Source organism: Hemibagrus wyckioides, linkage group LG03, assembly GCF_019097595.1.
Source record: "Hemibagrus wyckioides isolate EC202008001 linkage group LG03, SWU_Hwy_1.0, whole genome shotgun sequence".
NCBI lineage: Eukaryota > Metazoa > Chordata > Actinopteri > Siluriformes > Bagridae > Hemibagrus > Hemibagrus wyckioides.
The window spans coordinates 16,218,852-16,240,010 of NC_080712.1; the positions used below are offsets into that span (position 1 = coordinate 16,218,852).

General features: G+C 40.0%; 1 protein-coding gene across 1 annotated transcript in view; it reads left to right on the forward strand.

The window, feature by feature from the left end:
• The first annotated feature begins 773 nt into the window (after nucleotides 1-773).
• The window catches only part of slc24a3 (solute carrier family 24 member 3), a 71,123-nt gene continuing 50,737 nt past the window's right edge, over nucleotides 774-21,159 (forward strand). The window contains exons 1-2 of the mRNA XM_058386381.1: nucleotides 774-1,285; nucleotides 19,385-19,501. Of these exons, the coding sequence (XP_058242364.1) occupies nucleotides 1,117-1,285; nucleotides 19,385-19,501 (286 nt within the window). The 5' untranslated portion in view covers nucleotides 774-1,116. The remainder of the gene's footprint in view (nucleotides 1,286-19,384; nucleotides 19,502-21,159) is intronic.

Sequence of the window (21,159 nt, forward strand, 5' to 3'; positions counted from 1 at the left end):
CCAGTACACAAAGCAAGGTCCATAAACACATGGATGAGCGAGTTTGGTGTGGAGGAACTTGACTGGCCTGGACCTCAACCCGACAGAACGCCTTTGGAATTAATTAGAGTGGAGACTGCGAGCCAGACCTTCTCGTCCAACATCAGTGTCTGACCTTACAAATTTGCTTCTAGAGGAATGGTCAAAAATTCCCATAAACACACTCCTTGTGGAAAGCCTTCCCAGAAGAGTTGAAGCTGTTATAGCTGCAAAAGGCGGGCCAACTCCATATTTCATAGGCAGACGTCCCAAAAACATTTGGCTATATATATATATATATATATATATATATATATATATGACCTTGAACAGGAGGAAGAAGTTACTAAAAATGAATGAATGAAATTGATGTCGCAGTAAAACCCACCAATATAACTGTGCAGTGGATAATTTTGCCATATAATCATTCTGGACCTGCTACAGCCGAGTACCCTAAAAGATTCAAGTGGTACCAAAAATGATTGAATGGAGCCCAGAATCATACTGGAAATGATCGTCTATTTCTCCCACATGTTTAAAGGTACAATTGTTCAGGTTTCTAATGAAAGAATTCAGCAAGACAAGCCAAGCTAGGCAACCCTAAGCAATTAATTGAAAGCTTCCTGTCGGCCCCTCTTTCAGCCCCGCCCATTCGTTTACCCCGCCTATCATCCAACCCCGCCCCTCCGCGTGAACTTCACGAGTTTCAGGTAGGCTACTTCACAGATGCACTTCCTCCACATATCTACAGCGTGCTCTCTCTCTCTCTCTCTCTCTCTCTCTCTCTTTCTCGCGCACACACATACTCCTCCTATCACTCCTCCCTCACTCGTATGCTTTCTTCTTTTCTTGATCCGCCTCAGTTTCTCAGTGTCTTGTGGAAAAGTGGCTGCAAATCTGTCGCATCCATGGCGCTCCCGTTCCGCTCGCAGCATCTCTATTTCATCCCGTTAGACTTGGACATCATATAGGAGATCTGGCCAAAACTTATCGATAACGACCTGCGCTGTCTTCCCGATATCCCGATCTCTACCACTCCGAAACTTTTGTTGGTCTTCCCTCGAACACCGTGTTTCTCTGAAAACATCCATCTTCCTGATGGACGGGGATGTGTGTGTCCGGCTCCGGTGCGGATCTACGCGGCCACAGCGGAGGAAAAGCACGGCGCGGAAGAGAAGGAGATCAGAGCTGCTCGGAGTGAGGATGTGTCTGATCGGGCTGCTGCTCGCCGTGCTGTCGGGACTGACCAACTGGACTGGCAATTCTGGTAAGTTGTTGAGCTGCTGAAACTGTGTGCATATGTTCGTGATCGCGATGGAAAATGTACATTAGTATCTGGTTCTGCTCTGTAGGCTGCGGGCTGCGCGTGCTTTCGAGTGTTTGCTGCACGCTGTGCCGGAAGCTGAACCGAGCTCCACTAAACGGACTGTAAATGTATTTATCTTTTTAAGTAGTTTTGTTCGTGAAAACTAACACATAAGCATATTCATTAAAGCAGCTATGTAAATATGAAAATGTGGAGAATGTTACAAGTACACATCTGGGTTTAATAAGGGCTCGGTTCGCCTCAGCGTGGACTCGCGAGAGTTTGCCATTCTGACTCGAATCCCATATTTATGTTCATATTTTACATTAGGGAAGTAAATATGAAAGTCAATAACATAACATAATAGTTTGTTTTCTGTTAAGTCAAAGTTGTACCTTTCCGTTCCCCGGGCTAGTATTTCTTCAAATACAGAATGATGTTATAATTATGGTTAGAGGCACTATTCATTGAGTCAATTTATTCATTTCCCCCTTTTTTTTCTATCTCAATTCTGTTACACTTTATTTTAAACCTCAGGACTTCTTCACTTCCAGTGGGAATCACTTTTATGTTATGTTAGATACATTAATGTAATTACATCCATGTACATTCAAAGACATGCACATCCTGCTACAGACAGAAAATAAAGTTGTGTATAAAAGGTAGGCGAATAGTCATCTGTCAGGACCCTTGTTTTATTTTGCTAAAGCTATATATATATATATGTGTGTGTGTGTGTGTGTGTGTGTGTGTGTGTTTGTGTAAACAAGTGAAGCATTTTCTCCTTTCCAGTGGTTAGACACTTCAAAAGAGAAGGGCATAATATGAAGCATTTGTTGTAGTGTGAGGAAATGTTAAGGGAAAAAAAAGAGCAGCATTACTGTTTAACAGAACCCCATGGAATAAATGTCATGTTTTGACAACAACTTTTCCACCAAAATATCTACTGGTTTCACTCACTACAGCTTTAGAAACGCTTTGCTTGTACAGCAGATGACACTAACTTTTTATATTTTAGATATTAAAGATCAACCATTTTTAGTTTGAACATGAAACATGATCATTCCTGTAAATATTTTTTAATTTAAAATCTATAACACCTATTCATTTATTATGTGGTCAAAAGTATATTTACACCTGATGGCATACCTGTATGTGGGTCTCCCACACGCAGCGGCCACAAAGTTGGATGCATACAATTGTATAAAATAGTGGCTTACTGGTTAGAATGTTTGCTTCACTTCTCCACCACTGGGGTTTTGTTTCCTGCCTCCGGTGAGTTTGTGGGCATGCAGTTTGCATGTTATCTATGTGCTTCACAGGTTTTCTCTGGGTCCTCTGGTTTTCTTCCTCCGTCCAAAGACATGTGTGGTAGGCTGGGGGTGTGAGTGTGTCTGTGATTGTTCCCTGTTATGGGTTAAAACCCCGTCCAGGGTGTCCCTTACCTTGTGCCCCGAGGCCCCTGGAATAGGCTTCAGGCTCTCTGAGACCCTGTGGAGGATAAATGATGCAGAAAATATTTGGATAGAAGAGCCAAATAGCACAAATGTGTTATAAAATGACATTGCCCCTGTGGACAAAGTGAGGTCCATGAAGACATGGTTTCCCAAAGTTGGAGTGGATCCCCACTGAACACCTCTTTTCCCATCATCAGTGCCTGACCTCACTAATGCTCTTGTGGCTAATGAAATTGGAGATTATTATAACAGCAAACAGGGAAATAAATCTGGAATGTTCAAAAAGCACAGGCGTTCACAAACATTTGGCTGTACAGTCATGATAAACTAAATGTTGATAAAAAAAATCTTTTTCATGTTTTTCATAATATTCTTCCAGGCTATGTAGTATTTTCATAATATCTTTCTAGGGATTCCTCAATGATGCTTTGTCATTTTCCATGCAGGATGCACCGCAAGTTTGTTTTTTGAACACCTCTCTTGATCCTTTTGTCTCAGTTCCTCATGAAGCTACTTGAGCAGGTCAAGGTTATACACCTAGGCAGGTTATTACAATACAGATAACATTTATTCTCTCTCCAAATATTTCTGCAACAGTTTGAGGTGTGTCTTGGGTCGATAGCAAATTTCCTCCAAACATTAATCATTACAGAACATTGTGGAAGTACAGACTCTAATTCAGAAGAGTTATAACTTTAAACTGCTATCAGCCATGTATTTTCATCACCCACTCTCAATGCCCAGTGCTTTACAATAAGTAAAAAAGGATTAGAACACTTCAAAATGATATCTGTTTTTCATCTTACATACTGTCTTTGATGGTTTGATGTCAGTTACTTGACCACTTTGCAATTATGCAGCCTTCGTCATTCCCGAAGCTTACAAGAGCTTCTCGCTGTTAAAGACAAAATGCCTATCCCTACATTAAAATGAGTGCCTGTCCACTCCAATGCACTTGATGAAATAGAGATGATTATCTGGTTGCAAACTAAGTGGGCAGTATCATTCTTGTGATAATAATAGAGTTTGGGTGAAAATAAAACCAGTTCAGTACTAGAACTGTCTGAATGCTGTGCTGATTAATGCCTACTTTGTCACAAAGTAATTTGAGAGTTACCCCAAACCCCCTGGCTTGTATAGTATGTATAGTGCATTGTAGTAGCCTGGTTTGAGTGCTGCTGTGGACAGCCCCTCAGCGTACAGAGAGATGTATGCGAAGTGACTGGGCTGTCGGTTGCACCTTAGCACTCACTCATTCACTACCTCTAAGAGCACCTTGTATTCCACAGACAGCTTTTGACTCATTTGTTTAATTCAGTGACTGCACTGGATTTTTCGATTTTTTGTGATTTGACTGTGTAATATTAATAGAAATACAATTTTGCTGACTGTCTTTAAGGCTGTTAGTTTTTATCTGCTTTGTTTTACTTTATGTTATTCCTTACTTCCTTGATTTCTTCACTCATGCGAGTGATCTCTCTGCGAAATATAGCTGCACTCAGGTATTTACTTCTCACTATCTACTGACCCCATCGGTTTCTTGGAAGACAGAAACAGGGAATCGGTGCTTGAACCTTCAGTACAGTGCATCCTTCTGCAGCAAATTTTTATATAAAATTCTGTTGTTCGTCCAATTTGATTGGTGGATGCTGAATAATAGTGTAAAAGAGGATGCTGTAGAAGTGCCTACTTCTGAGTGTTTTTGTCAGACTGCTGATGAGCAGTGAATATGAGTTCTCTTTTGAGAGTAAGAGGCTTATTTTTCTTTTTCATTGTGTTCTGCTACATCACGTTTAATTTATTCTTTAAGGGATCATTTGAAAATACACTATATTGCCAAAAGTATTCGCTCACCCATCCAAATAATCAGAATCAGGTGTTCCAATCACTTCTATGGCCACAGGTGTATAAAATCAAGCACCTAGGCATGCAGACTGTTTTTACAAACATTTGTGAAAGAATGGGTCGCTCTCAGGAGCTCAGTGAATTCCAGCGTGGAACTGTGATAGGATGCCACCTGTGCAACAAATCCAGTCGTGAAATTTCCTCGCTCCTAAATATTCCACAGTCAACTGTCAGCTGTATTATAAAAACGTGGAAGTGTTTGGGAACGACAGTAACTCAGCCAAGAAGTGGTAGGCCACGTAAACTGACGGAGCGGGGTCAGCGGATGCTGAGGCGCATAGTGTGAAGAGGTCGTCAACTTTCTGCAGAGTCAATCGCTACAGACCTCCAAACTTCATGTGGCCTTCAGATTAGCTCAAGAACAGAGCGCAGAGAGCTTCATGGAATGGGTTTCCATGGCCGAGCAGCTGCATCCAAGCCATACATCACCAAGTGCAATGCAAAGCGTCGGATGCAGTGGTGTAAAGCACGCCGCCACTGGACTCTAGAGCAGTGGAGACGCGTTCTCTGGAGTGACGAATCGCGCTTCTCCATCTGGCAATCTGATGGACGAGTCTGGGTTTGGCGGTTGCCAGGAGAACGGTACTTGTCTGTCTGCATTGTGCCAAGTGTAAAGTTTGGTGGAGGGGGGATTATGGTGTGGGGTTGTTTTTCAGGAACTGTTTTTCCTTAGTTCCAGTGAAAGGAACTCTGAATGCTTCAGCATACCAAGACATTTTGGACAATTCCATGCTCCCAACTTTGTGGGAACAGTTTGGAGCTGGCCCCTTCCTCTTCCAACATGACTGTGCACCAGTGCACAAAGCAAGGTCCATAAAGACATGGATGACAGAGTCTGGTGTGGATGAACTTGACTGGCCTGCACAGAGTCCTGACCTCAACCCGATAGAACACCTTTGGGATGAATTAGAGCGGAGACTGAGAGCCAGGCCTTCTCGTCCAACATCAGTGTGTGACCTCACAAATGCGCTTCTGGAAGAATGGTCAAAAATTCCCATAAACACACTCCTAAACCTTGTGGACAGCCTTCCCAGAAGAGTTGAAGCTGTTATAGCTGCAAAGGGTGGACCGACGTCATATTGAACCCTATGGATTAGGAATGGGATGTCACTTAAGTTCATATGCGAGTCAAGGCAGGTGAGCGAATACTTTTGGCAATATAGTGTATCAAATGAAGACCTTTTAGAGTGAGTTAAAGTTGGTGGATTCAGTATTGGCAATCTTAGTCACTTGCCTCAACCTGTAAAAAAGTCCCAGTGGAGTCCAATAAACCAATTCTCAAAGCCTCGTCTTTCTAAAGCACATTGTATGATGTAGATTCACAAAATCTAGCAAATCTCAAGCATTAAATATACATTGGAAAAAAGAATGTGTGTTCAGTCAGATTTAAGGAAAGAAAAACAAACAAACATAATTTACGTAAAAATTTTGTTTCTCAACAAAACATGATTTTGTTGTTTATACTAAGCTCAATTTAAACAAGTTTCTTATTACCTGATTGATATGTTGTATAGTTAATGTGATCAATTCACATAGTACTAACATAATAGTTACTTTGTGTAATCTCACGAGGCTGATGGAACATAAATATAGTATTAAATTTAGACACTTAAAGCATGCATCATAGAACAGCACAGCAGTAATGGGTCACAAAACACCAGCGTTTAGGGCTAGATTCCCACCTCAATGTTGCGTATTATTGAGGGCTTTTGGATGTATGAAAACTAGTTGTGTTAATGTTACTCATTTCAATCACATGGAACAAGTATACGCTTTGGAAAGAAGTAAATTCACTGAGCTTTTTTTTACTGTATGCAGTGTCTGAACTTACACCATGTCACACATATAGATATGCAGCTTCGTTGTACTGAGTGGTGCAACAGAAACGGAGCTCTGTCATCAGGAGATTGTGAATCTTAATACAAATGATGCCACAGGCGCCTGTGACCGAGAGCCAAGGGAGCAGGATTGGCCCTGCTCTCTGGGTGACAGGGGTGGTATTACTCTCTATCCTGTCAGTCACAGTGACACTAGCCAATCATGTATGTCTGTGAGCTCATAAGCAAAAGAGGGCATATGAACTGCTTTCCTCTGAGTAATTTACGCTCCATTGTGATGCAGCAGTTTAAAAATAAGCTGTTTGTCTAGCTAACAATTATGGGATTCTCAGTGCCTTTTATACAGTTCATGATATGTGTCAAAATATGTATGTTTGCTTACAAATTACCAGCAATACCAAACTGTTATCACTGATAACCAAATTTATATATACAGCTCTGGAAAAAATAATAAGAGAGCACTGCAAAATAATCAGTTTCTTATGTTTTTTTCTTACAGGTGCATGTATTGGTGAGATGAACAGTTTTGTTTCATTTTTTGTGAACTGCTGACAATATAAAATAAATTCAAAATATAACTATTGTTATTTAGAGTGTATATTTAAAGGAAATGACAACACATTAAAATAACCCAAGATCATGCAGTATTTGCAGAGCTTTAATAACTCAAATAAAACAAAATGCAAATAATTTGTAAACAAATTGTGTTAATGCTTTGGCTAAATAACATTAAGAAATCAGTATTTGGTGGAATAACCCCGATTTGCATGCGTTTTGGCTCCATGCTCTCCACCAGTTTTTCACATTGCTGTTGGGAAACTTTATACCACTCTTTTTCCAAAAAACCAAACAGCTCAGCTTTGCTTGATGGTTTGAGATCATCCATCTTCCTCTTGATGACAGTCCAGAGGTTTTCAATAGGGTTCAAATCTGGAGATTGGGCAGTGGTTTCTTATTATTTTCCAGAGCTGTATATATATATATATATATATATATATATATATATATATATATATTGCTGTGTTGTTCTGTATAAAGCTCTTGGCAATGGCGGTTGTTTTCTCCAGCTTATCTCCAGCTCTATATATATTACCCTTGTATAGGCTTCCTTTGCGCATACCCAATAATTGGTAGACGGGTCACATAAGAGTTACTGAAGTGTTCTTAAAATTCCATTACAGCAGCTCTTGCACATTCTTTACCCTTATATATAGCTAAAGGTGGAAATGAGGCTCTTTTGAAAAATATCAAAGAAACACCCTTTTGTCCCCCCTGAGAGAGGCAGGCAAGCTTGACAGCTATTTGCTTGGTTACCTGTACCTCTTTCTCACTCTCATTCCCTCCTGATCACCCCATTCATCATCTGCACTGGCTGTCTCTTTACCCAATTTCTGCTATATTATTTTAGCAAGTTTGACACCACGCTGCAGCACTAGCTGACAGCCAGACCGTCCCGGATGAATGATTTTGTATGGCACAGAAAAATAGAAAGCTTGAAGTGTCATCATTGTTAGAGAAAAATATTTCTGTATTGTGGTCTCTAGACTACTCTTGACCATTTTTCTGTTTCATTTCTTTCACAAACATTGCAAGGACTGTTGTTTTTCTAAAAAGCTGTCACTATAAAGGACTCCCTGAGTATCAAAGTCTGAAAGTTTACCATTACTGTTCTAATTTTTCTGAATGTTTCTCCTAACAATATTGTACTCATATTTCATAGTGTACTTTATTTTGACGTTCATTATTACTTTATGTTGTTTTAACATATAAGCTCAGTGGAAATATTGTGCTGAACATAGACCAAGAAGACAACAGGCCAAAGTTTATTTTTCTCCCACGTTATTAGCTCCGTAAATGTCTATATTGCTGCCGTCATGTAGAATTTGCCATCAGCCCAAAAACTGTTAGCTCAGGACTTTGAGTTATTAATGTAATTTTTTTTGTAAAGAGCCAGCAGTCTTTCGCTATATAAAATACCATTTTGTAAACCAGCCACTATGCTTGTGCACATAAAATGATCCCTGTGTCAGTGCCTCAGATATCTAATAATCAGTGATTCTCTTTGAAACCTCGGCCTGTCAAATAAGACATTCAACCTTACTGCTGATGAGCCATATTACTGACGCTTTCTCAACCGTGTTCCCAGTGACTGAAGGTAATCATGTTATTTGATTCAGGGATGAAGTACAAATAATGATCTTGCTATCAGAATGTTGTTAGTTACTCGCCTCATCCAGATGCTGATTACAAAAATCAGCCACATTATTTCCGTACAAGCTGAACTGTGATTTTGTATCTGCTGGGACATTTTGTTGATGCCAAGTGGAACAACACTGCTTTACTGCTTTCTGTGCAGTCCATGTGATAGGGTTATCTTCATGACAAACACAACTATTATTGTGTCAGCTCTGTTTGTAAAGCTAATTGAGAATTTTATGGCAGTGTTTCAGCTCACCCCACTGTGTTTGGTCAGCTTCTTTCTCTTTGCACTGTTCAGTAGAAGCTGTTTCCTGTGCTGTATAATTTGAATCAGTACTATCATGCACAGGTTTGCTTTTACTGGAGCTTGTTTCTATATGTTTGGGATGTTCAACTGTACAACAACAGTGTTATTAAAACAGTAGTTTTATCCACATTACATTTGCATTCCATGCCACCAGAGATGACCAAAATCTTTGAGAGTTCAGTTGGTTAGTATGTCAAAATTAGAGGAAATTTTTTTTTTTTTTGATATTTAAAGTTCATATCTTTTCAATTGGTCTATGAAGTGCAGTCTTATTTTGGTCACTCCTCTCGATGCTTACGTCCTGCCGAGAAGCACTGTGGCTCTGGAGCATGTGATCAGGTGAAGATATGGCAGATAGTAATAAAGATGAGAAAGAAGAAAGGGTTTTCCTATCTGCAGGCTTCATGTGTCCTTCCCTCAGTGACTCTCAGTCGTTGCGCAGGTTCATTAATTGAGGAGAAAGGTGGCGTCCTACATACCTTTTCTACCTACTATATATAGGGCACCCTAAATGTGCTTATTAGAGACATGATTTACGATGTCCTACAGTCCCGGCTGCTTGAAGTTGGTGCAGAGACAAAAGCAGACTCAGCCCTCTGTTTGCAAAAAGAAAGTGAAGTTTTCAAGGACCAGCAGTGAGATTTAAACAATACACAACACTGTGCTGAAGGAAGTAACACTGCCAATCTTCTTTGGCACTGACTGGATGAGCCAGTTGAGAAGATTGATTCAAGATTTTTTGAGTACTAAAAAAAGGAGAAAATGTGATTTTAGTCTGCAGCGCTTATCTATTTGTGGGTTTAGAGACAAGAATGCAGCATTCTTTATTTCCCTGATGGCATTATTCTTAATGCAAGCTTTTCTTAATGCAAGTCCTTTTGCTGGAAACCATTCATTTCTTAAAATAGAAATGCATGTGTTGAAGCTTTCCAAAATACTGATACCCGAGGCTGCACATGGACAAGGAGAAAGCTTTGATTCAATCATGTGAGAAAAAGACATCCCAGAGCCTGTTATCAAACATGTGAGTGAGAATGCAGCACATCATCGTGTATTCCCCGGCTGAGCAATTATCCTGGCACCTTTACTCACATTCACAAAGCTCACACAATTGAAAAGCACTTCACCTGCAGTAAGTAACTGATTAGCCTCTAAATTGCTTAGTTGGGATTAATTGTGAGTTAGCTGTGTCGTGGGAAGGAAATTGTGAGCGAGGCTGTAGGAATGAAATATTTCAAAGGAAGTACAGACATGCTTAAATGTCATTCTTTCAGATGTGTTTGTATTGCTCCTCTGTGAAGAGACTTGTGGAGTATACTTATAATCCACAGGCAAATAACAACGAGATTCAAACCACATACTGCTTTGAATTGATATGCAGTTGTTTGATTTTCCCTCTGATTATAAAAGGCTGTTGTCAACTAATTTAACAGTTAGAGATGTTTTGTGATGTAGCTTGCTCATTCGATGAGAAACACTTGATTCTCCTGGCTCGGGACTGCAATTCTCCAGTAAACACAGCTCATGTTTCTCTTTATTGCTGCAAATATTCCAACAATGTAAGAACATAAATAATAGCCCTCTGTAGTATGTTTTTAGGATTTGAAATAGCGGACTGTGGTCCAAATGCTTATCCATTCAAGTGCATTTACACTATATTGCCAAAAGTATTCGCTCACCTGCCTTGACTCGCATATGAACTTAAGTGACATCCCATTCCTAATCCATAGGGTTCAATATGACGTCGGTCCACCCTTTGCAGCTATAACAGCTTCAACTCTTCTGGGAAGGCTGTCCACAAGGTTTAGGAGTGTGTTTATGGGAATTGTTGACCATTCTTCCAGAAGCGCATTTGTGAGGTCACACACTGATGTTGGACGAGAAGGCCTGGCTCTCAGTCTCCGCTCTAATTCATCCCAAAGGTGTTCTATCGGGTTGAGGTCAGGACTCTGTGCAGGCCAGTCAAGTTCATCCACACCAGACTCTGTCATCCATGTCTTTATGGACCTTGCTTTGTGCACTGGTGCACAGTCATGTTGGAAGAGGAAGGGGCCAGCTCCAAACTGTTCCCACAAAGTTGGGAGCATGGAATTGTCCAAAATGTCTTGGTATGCTGAAGCATTCAGAGTTCCTTTCACTGGAACTAAGGGGCCAAGCCCAGCTCCTGAAAAACAACCCCACACCATAATCCCCCTCCACCAAACTTTACACTTGGCACAATGCAGACAGACAAGTACCGTTCTCCTGGCAACCGCCAAACCCAGACTCGTCCATCAGATTGCCAGATGGAGAAGCGCGATTCGTCACTCCAGAGAACGCGTCTCCACTGCTCTAGAGTCCAGTGGCGGCGTGCTTTACACCACTGCATCCGACGCTTTGCATTGCACTCGGTGATGTACGGCTTGGATGCAGCTGCTCGGCCATGGAAACCCTTTCCATGAAGCTCTCTGCGCACTGTTCTTGAGCTAATCTGAAGGCCACATGAAGTTTGGAGGTCTGTAGCGATTGACTCTGCAGAAAGTTGGCGACCTCTTCGCACTATGCGCCTCAGCATCCGCTGACCCCGCTCCGTCAGTTTACGTGGCCTACCACTTCGTGGCTGAGTTGCTGTCGTTCCCAAACACTTCCACGTTCTTATAATACAGCTGACAGTGGACTGTGGAATATTTAGGAGCGAGGAAATTTCACGACTGGATTTGTTGCACAGGTGGCATCCTATCACAGTTCCACGCTGGAATTCACTGAGCTCCTGAGAGCGACCCATTCTTTCACAAATGTTTGTAAAAACAGTCTGCATGCCTAGGTGCTTGATTTTATACACCTGTGGCCATGGAAGTGATTGGAACACCTGATTCTGATTATTTGGATGGGTGAGCGAATACTTTTGGCAATACAGTGTATGTAAATGGTTTAGCTGAAGGCAGCTCATGGAACTAGAGACTGGCTACAGAGCTAGAGACATTAGATAGGGATTAGTTTTCACAAACATTTTCTTGACAACGTGACTAAAAAACAACATTGAAAAAATAAGCAGAATGTTAAATAATGATGAAAAGAGAAGTAAGCATTTATTCTCCAAATCAAATTCAAACTAGATGTGTCGTATCTCTTTGTGCCGCTTGGCAAAAGTGATAACTTGAAGCACCACTGGGAACTGAAACATAACCACTTCAAATTGTCTTATTTACAGTCGTAAACTAATTATTCAAAAGGTTGTCGCATTTAGTCGTGGTAGTTGCTTATCAGGATAATTGTAAGACATTTTATTCCATTTGAATGTTGTAGAATATAAATCAGCTTGGTGAATCTTTCTAAAGGCTAGTTGTTTTTTTATAATATATATATTAATATTTTTATTATTGTTGTTTACTTGTTTCATCACCAGAATAAATCCAAGTTTCAACAAATCCAACAATCCAAAAAATGGTGGAAATAAATTGGAGAAAAATAGTAAAATGGAGAAAAAAATTGTTTGAAGTGATGCCATCTTTAAAGTAGTGACATAACATAAACCACAAACTATCCCACTATAAATGTTACCATTGTATGTAAGAGTAATCCTGGTGGAGAATGATGAGAATGAGAACTATGGACAGAAACATTCTGTATGCAAGCCAGAAGTGTTTAGAGAACCAAACATACTTCATCTAGGGTGACATTCCAAAGAACTGTTTCTAGCATCCTTCTTTGTAAATGTATATTTACTTACTTGAAGACAGCCTGTACCACACAACATTAAACATGCAAGGCGAGGTTCAAAAACGTGCAAGTGATATAGCAAAAAACAGGAATCAACAAAGAGGAAGCCAAATGTAATCATGTTTCAGTGCCACACAACATCCAGCACTCACTCAATGGAAACCATCTGGGTACAACTGAAATATTTGGTCACATTTAACAGTAGAACAAAAGAAGATGATACTTTCACTTTAAGAGAGATGGTTAAATGTGTTTAAATTATAGTTTGGAACAGAGCCTTTCCTTTTAAAGAAATTTTAATGAGGTTTCACCACTCTCATTCACCATCAGTCTCTCTCCGGCTCTCTCAGCAGTCCCTTCTTGCAAAATTCCTCAAATATGTTGGCAAGATAAATAGCAACAATGTTTGGCACTGGCTGAAAGCTACACAAATAGAAGAGGATCTGATGTAAGCTGAGAAAACACTGAAACCATGGAGCTGAAGTAAAACAACAAATCAAGAAGAAGTGAATGCACATAGAAAGCCTTACACAAAAAAGCTATGTGTGATATACTCCATCTTTAGCATGTTCCAGATGATCTGTTTCAGAGCAGACGACTTGGACTAACATCTGTCATTCTGACATATTGAAGAACGTTTGATTCAGTGTGCATCAAGCCTCCAGCTATGTAAGTGCCGCAGTGTATATATTTTCGGAAATTCTGTGTGTTCAAGTATTTATAGTGGTGGAGAATTCATCATTATTTCTCTCTGTGTGTCAGAACTGAACTGACTCCTAACTCCCACTCCAGCTCATTGTACACTGTACACTACTGCCTGCGCAGTGGAATCTCCAGCTGCAGGGAGGGGCTGCGCTCCACAAACTGACGTCCCAGAAACCTCCACTCCTGCTGGGCAACCCCCAACCTTAAAGCCTTCTCCTCCAGCCTTTTGAAGGAGCAACATCCCAGTGAAGATGAAGCACTCCTCCTGCTCAATCTGGATGTTAGCAGACACACACAGCAGGAGTGTCAGTGACACCGCTCTCTAATGAGCCTGCTAATGGCATGTCACATCCTTAAACAACCCATTACTGATACCCAATCACTGCCAGTAAATATAACAGTATCGATTTTTTTCTTTTTTGATGCGTTATCTAGGGATTGACCAGACAGGAGTATTATTAGCTGACATGCAGTATGAGTTAGACACTTAATTCTTTGTTACTTTGTTATAGCTGCTTTAGAATTCAATGAAATTAATGAATATTTAAGGACAGGGTATGCTGGCCTTTTTGAATTCTTAGCTCCATTTAACAACTTTTCCTAGTTCCAACTAGTTCTGTCCCACATTGAACATCTCACCTGCATAGCTAATGAAGATAAACTAGGTAATTACAGTTTGGCAGGGTGGACGGCTGTGAGGATAAATTTATCCCCACATTGACAGTATGGGGTCGGGTGTGCACGGCCAGACGAATACATGAGATCAGGTTCTTCTCACTGCAGCTGGTATTTGGAGCAGCCTTGTTGTTCAGATCATGTGCTGAACCTAATCACATGACACGCACAAAATACATCAAAAGCTTGATCAATTGTTTACATTGCCATTGTAGGAAATACAAGTGGATGTCAAGATCCAGCACACACATGAGCATTGTTATGGGAATGTAACATGAGTGTAGCATGATCTGTTTTAGAGTTTGTAGATGTTTGATTATGTCAGGTGACAAAGATATATATACACTGATCAAGTGTAACATTAAACCAATTGTCAGGTGACTTCAATAACATTGATGATCTAATTCAAATGGCACGTGTCAAAGGGTGGGATTAGACAGCAAGCAAACAGTCAGCTCCCGAATTTGATGTGTTAGAAGCAGCAAAAATGGGCAGGTGCAAGGATCTGAGTGACTTTGACAAAGGCCAAATTGTGATGGCTAGAAGACTGATGCATACCATTACTAAAATGGCACAAAAAGTCTTGTGGGGTATTCCCGGTATGCAGTGGTTTGTACCTACCAAAGGTGGTCTAAGGAAGGAAAACTGGTGAACCAGCCATAAGGTCATGGTGGCCAGGGTTCATTCATGTGTCTGGTCTGATCTATAGCACAAATTGCTGAAAAAGGTTATGCTTGCTATGATATAATTGTGTCAGAATGCTCATGCTGATTAATGCTCACCAGTGAAAACACCTACTAAAGGCACATACTGTAGTCTCAGATCTCGACCATGGAGCAACGGAAGAAGGTGGACTACTGTATTTTATTTCTCTTATTCCAGCCACTGACAATGATTACCGTTACTCTTTCACGAACATCTCTTTTTTGTAATGTCACATAACTGAAGACTGTGCAGAAAAACTGAAAGCCCTGACACTGACCGAAGTCTTCTTTTTCAACTTGTTAACCATCTGCTCAGAGAAAGCAATGATTATTATATGAATGTCCACCAACCGAGTCCCTGTGAATGACCTGTTACCAGAGCAACGATAACCTATTAATACAAGTGCATTATTATAAACCATCCTGCCGTTTGAATTACAGAATAGTCAGAGCTGTGCTATTAGAGAAAATAAATCAGCACCTTCTGACCAATCAGAATCGAGAATCCAACAACACTGGTATAAATAGTTTAGAGAAAACATCTTGCTGCAATCATATTTTTCCCCCGAAATGTTTTGGATGAAGAGAGCAAAAACAGTTTAGACAAAGCCTCCACACAAGAAGACCTGCTGTCGTGTGACTAGCGCAAAGTTACATAACCTGTCTTAGACATGTCTGTTCTTTACAAAATTATTTGAACATACAGATGGACATTTGGGGCTTTTCTCAGGGTTAGGCTATTTTTCTGTTATATCTCACCAGTCATCCTGGGTAATCTTGTATGCTATTTGATATTTTCCCGCTGAGTATTTACAGTACGTAGCGCTTATGCTGAGGGTCGACCCATTCAAAAAATGTTTGGTTATGCCTGCTTGTATAATGACACACACCATGTGTTCCTTGTACGTCATAAAACAAACATCTCAGAGGATAAAACAAATGTCATAAAACACAAATGTAAAAAGATGAGGAAAATAAACATTTGATGTAATTGTGTTTTATGTAACGTGGGGGTTTTCATCAGCTCTCTGTTTTTTTTTTTGTTGTTTTTTTGTTTTGTTTTTTTTGGGGGGGGGCATGAGAGAAAATATTCTAATCTGTGTTAATGACAGAGGAGCTAAACCATGCCTGCTCAAAAAAAGAAGGGAATACATATGTCCATTACAGCACTGCAATAGAGCTATTATATTACACAATATAATATTGTGCAGCAGGCACAGCATGGAAAATTTTGATTTTGGAATTGCGTATTGCAGGATCTGCTTAGTTGTAATGTTTGCCAGCAGAAGGATTTGCCTAATCTTTATGATCACCCGGACTCTAAGGAAATGCTGTTAGGTAGTTAGGCAGTCATAATGCAATAGACAGACTTGTTTGTAAGACAGAACTGTACTTTAGTTAAGTTATGAAAAACTAGGTGTGCAAGAAGTGGGAATCTCTGGGGCTCTCTTGATTTAATTTAAATTCCTTTTCATTCATCATTTATTCGTCTTCAGTAGCTGCTTTATCATAATGAGGGCTGCAGTGGGTCCAGAGCAGATATACTGGGGGGAAAAAATGAGATAGAAATACAAAATAAGTATAGAAGTCTGACTAAGACACTTTGTGCATCAGCAATTAAATTTCAATCGCCATATCATATATATATAAAATTTATAAGATCATATATATATGATCTATAAGATTTAGTTTTCATTTTCACGGTGTATCTATTAAGCAGGCATGCAAAAATACCCCATTTGAACCTCTGCCTTATGGCTCACTCATTCCTTTGGAATTGCACGTGAGCTGATATGTGTCCTTGTCTGTCCCTGTATGTGTGTGTGCGTGCACACAGTGTGCATGTGAGTGTGTGTGTGCTGTGCTCATCTTAATGTTATATCATCACTGCTCCTCTCTGGTCCCTGTGGTTACTCAACATCACGTGAGTAGGTCCTGAGTGGATTATGCATTAAAGTGAAGGTAATGGCTTTAAAAAGGCTGCTTATACTGTGCGATTTTGGCACAGTAATGCTTCTGCAGCCAAAATCGGGAAAATCAATTCCTTGGTTGTGAGCAGAGATGAGCGATGTGACAAATACATTATGTCTACAAAATTGTATGTATTTTTAATAAAAAATTAAAATGTGTAAAAGTAAATATTTTACAATTTAAAATATTGTTTACATAAAAGCAACTGCTTTCCACAATCACATGCCAGTTTAACCATCATGAATTACATGAGCATTGACATTTATTTAATAATATAAAATATTCCAAAATAAATCCTAACACATTAAAAATCAAAGAAAAATTGGGTCTATAACTGCATTTAAATGTATTATTACAATTATTTTTGCTGGCTGACAAAAGTCAAAAGTTAACTTTTATTAACTGATTGAACCAAACTATTAGTGCTGCTATGACACACATGCAAAAAATCACTGATAGCAGAATTTCATGTTTGTGCATGATATAATTATCGAGAGAGAATCTTAATCTTATATCTGACTTGCAACATCTATGAACATTATTTTTCTGCTATCACACAGCCTGCCACTCACCCAAGATTTTATTTGCATCATCTCACACAGTGTAGCGCGCAATAAATGTACAACACCTCAGAATGTCTAAGAGAGCTACACAACAGCTCCAGCCATGTGTGTGTTTAAACAGAGCTCTGCCATGTTCACTGTAATGATTAAAAAACCTTTAAACATGATTTTCACATGGAGATCACAGTGCTCTGTATACTGTTTAACCAGGAAGTAGTGCTGATGGAAGTGCTTTGGCCTGGAAGTGATCGTAGGACAGAAAATTGGAATAATATAGACAGGAGAGAGAATAAAGGGATGTTGCAAGACTCTCCCATGCCCTCTGCTCCTCTTTACTGGACTCCATTGCTATCTCTTTCCTGTCAGAAGGAAAAATGACATATCAAATTTACTGTAGCTGTCAGAACTGTCCTCACTTCATATGATTCTCTTGATATTGGAAATCCTCTCGGTGCCATGAATTAATGAACAGCCTCTCTCAGGATTGTAAAGTGATTGTAAGTACCGGATGTTCAGTGTACAGGTTTTTGTTACTAGGTACTTGTGCACAAATCTGGGTCTCTGCTATGGCAATCAAATCAGCAAGGAAAAATACATAATACTGTAGCAGTCAAGGCTTTTAAAATGACTGTGTTTGTTCTCTTTGCTGGTGATGCAGTGATGCTGTTTATTGTTTAGAACAGCACTTTGTTTATCTCAAAAAATGTGTTATAGATTTTTTTTTTATCTATTGGGGCTGTTTGTCAGCAGTTTCTCTGAGCAATTCGCTTCTATCGGCTGGACTGAAAAAGTTTTAAGGGTTCATGCAGAATAATGTATCCTCCTCTCATTATATGACTATATTCAGGCCCTACTGCAGGAAAGCACCGTACTCTGTGGAACAGATGGGGTTCATGAATATTCCACAGCGGCATGTTGGCTGTTAAGGCGGCGCGCTGCACTGTCCCTGACTAACACAAGGAGCTCCTATGTCTGTGAGATGGTGTAACATTGTACAGCTGGCTCACTGCATGACTACACTTTCTAGGATCTCTAGACGGCACATGATGTACCAGATGGATCATCAGTATCTGTCAAGATGTAATGACAACTTCCCTGAATGTTTGACTTGTGCTTTACTTTATTTGCTTTACAGTCCCCTCCAAAAGTATGTTTTTTTGCTATACACTGAAGACAGTTGGGTTTGAGTTCAAAAGGTGAATGTGAGATGATAGATCAGAATTTCAGCTTTCATTTACTGATCTATTACATCCTAGATGTGTTAATCATTGTAGAATATGCTACCCTTTGTTATAACCCACCCACCTTTCGGGGTTCTTGTTGCCCAGGTTTGCCCTGTTAGATTAATTTTTTTAACCAATTCAGAGAAGGTCAACCTTTGGTTTGAACCATGGTTTTCACCTGAAGAATGTGTTTATTGTTAAAAATGTTAAACCAGTACAAAGACCAAAGAGCTGTCTATTCTAGAAAGGCAAGACATTTTAAAGCTGAGAAAAGAGGGAAATTTGATCAGATCCACTGCACAAGCATTGAACTAATAACATATCAAGCACTAGACCAGTGCTACAATATATAGCCAGAAGTTTGTGGACACTTCACCAGTCCAGATTTATTTCCCCTCCACTCCACTCTTCTGAGAAGGCTTTCCAGTTATTGGAACATGGCTATGGGATTCAGTCACAAGAGCATTAGTGAAGTCGGGCACTGATGGTGGATGAGGAGGCCTGGGGTGCAGTTGGTGTTCTAATTCATCCTGAAGGTGTTCAGTGTGGTTGAGGTCAGGGCTCTGTGCAGGACACTCAATTTCTTCCCCACTAGCACTGACAAACCATGTCTTCACAGAACACACATTGTGGATAGGGGCAGTGTCTTGCTGGAACATGTTGGAGTCTTAGTTCCAGTGAAGACATCATAAATCCTATAAATACACACATATGGGTGTAATGTTCATGTGTCAACAAACCTTCTAGTATACTGTCCCTCTGCACTCTGCACATGCTACTGTCTGATCTGATGAGTGTAATCTCTGTTCTACAGGTTACATCATGTCCAGCGTTTCATCTGAGGTCAGTGAGACATGGGAAAGTCGCAGGCTTCTGCAACACTTCACCAATGAGAGTGAGCAGGAGGCTGTGAAGAACTGCACTCAACCAGGTAAAAAAAAACAGTCAGCCTGCTCACACTGAATAGGACACATGGTCAATGTTGCATTAACTTTTGTAGATAATATCAGCTATGTATGTTTTTGTTTAAATATGTCATATGCAAAACCAGAAGTGTATACTCTCTGGAACTGATTAAGGAAGAGGCCAGTTTAGTTCTGCAAAATAGTTTTGCATAGCCATGAATCTATGTATGTATGTTAGTTGTGTGTGCTGTGAAAAGAGTGCAAGCCATCTGAATATGCAGTATTAGCGTGGGGCAAGCACTCAGTTTAACAATGTTGTTGTGGAAAGGTCACTGTGTCATGCACTTTGGGGGTTGCTGGTGTTCAGTTTGCTCTGGCTTTGGACTACAGAAGGCCAGTGCCTGATCTGACTGCCTCTTTTGTTGCCTTCTGAGTGTGTAATCCAGCTGACACAGGCAACACTATTGTTGATCAGGAAGCTCACAGTTGCCTGTGGGAGTGCAGAAGCAAATGATAGCACAGTACAGATGCACAATAAATTGTATTTTAATTGGAAGAATTTTCTATTTTCTCAACTATGATATTGGCTAATGACAATTTAACTAAATGAACAATTTCTTAAATGATTTTTAATAACCCAGAGTTAATTTATTCATATATATTCATATATATTTTGTACTGCATAGACCCATGCCTAGAGTCATGCTAAGTGTTTGCCCATTTAGACTACCCACTGGAATTACTTTTCTAGTTCATTCATCCTCAGTTATTCATGTTTATAGATTAGTCAGATAGTGCTGCTTTTGGAATGGGATAATCGTTTGTTTTTGCCATTGTGGCTAATTACAGCAGGTCTTAGTGAGAGAGGAGGTGAAGTGGCTGAAAAAAGGATCATCAATACTGTAGGTCCATTGATTAACCATCTCCTCTCAGCAGTGCGTTTGCTACAGCAGAGCTCTAATGATCTACAAGTTATAACAGTTTTCTATTATTGTTTATATATTTCATAAAATATACAAATATGCATGCCCTGTTAGAATTTTATGAAAATGTTTAGTTGTGAAGTCACTAATTTACTCATTCACCCAGCCACACACTCACTCAGTCACATATTCAATCACTCAGTCAGTCACTCAGTCACTTACTAACTCAGTCAGTCAGTCACTCAGTCACTTACTCACTCAGTCACTCAGTCAGTCACTCAGTCATTTACTCACTCAGTCAGTCACTCAGTCACTTACTAACTCACTCAGTCAGTCACTCAGTCACTTACTAACTCACTCGGTCAGTCACTCAGTCACTTACTAACTCACTCAGTCAGTCACTCAGTCACTTACTAACTCACTCGGTCAGTCACTCAGTCACTTACTAACTCACTCAGTCAGTCACTCAGTCACTTACTAACTCACTCGGTCAGTCACTCAGTCACTTACTCACTCAGTCACTCAGTCACTTACTCACTCAGTCACTTACTCACTCAGTCACTCAGGCAGTCACTCAGTCACTTACTCACTCAGTCACTCAGTCACTTACTAACTCAGTCAGTCACTCAGTAACTTACTCAGTCACTTACCAACTCACTCACTCAGTCAGTTACTCACTCAGTCACTTACTAACTCACTCATTCAGTCACTTACTAACTCAGTTACTCAGTCAGTCACTTACTAACTCACTCAGTCACTTA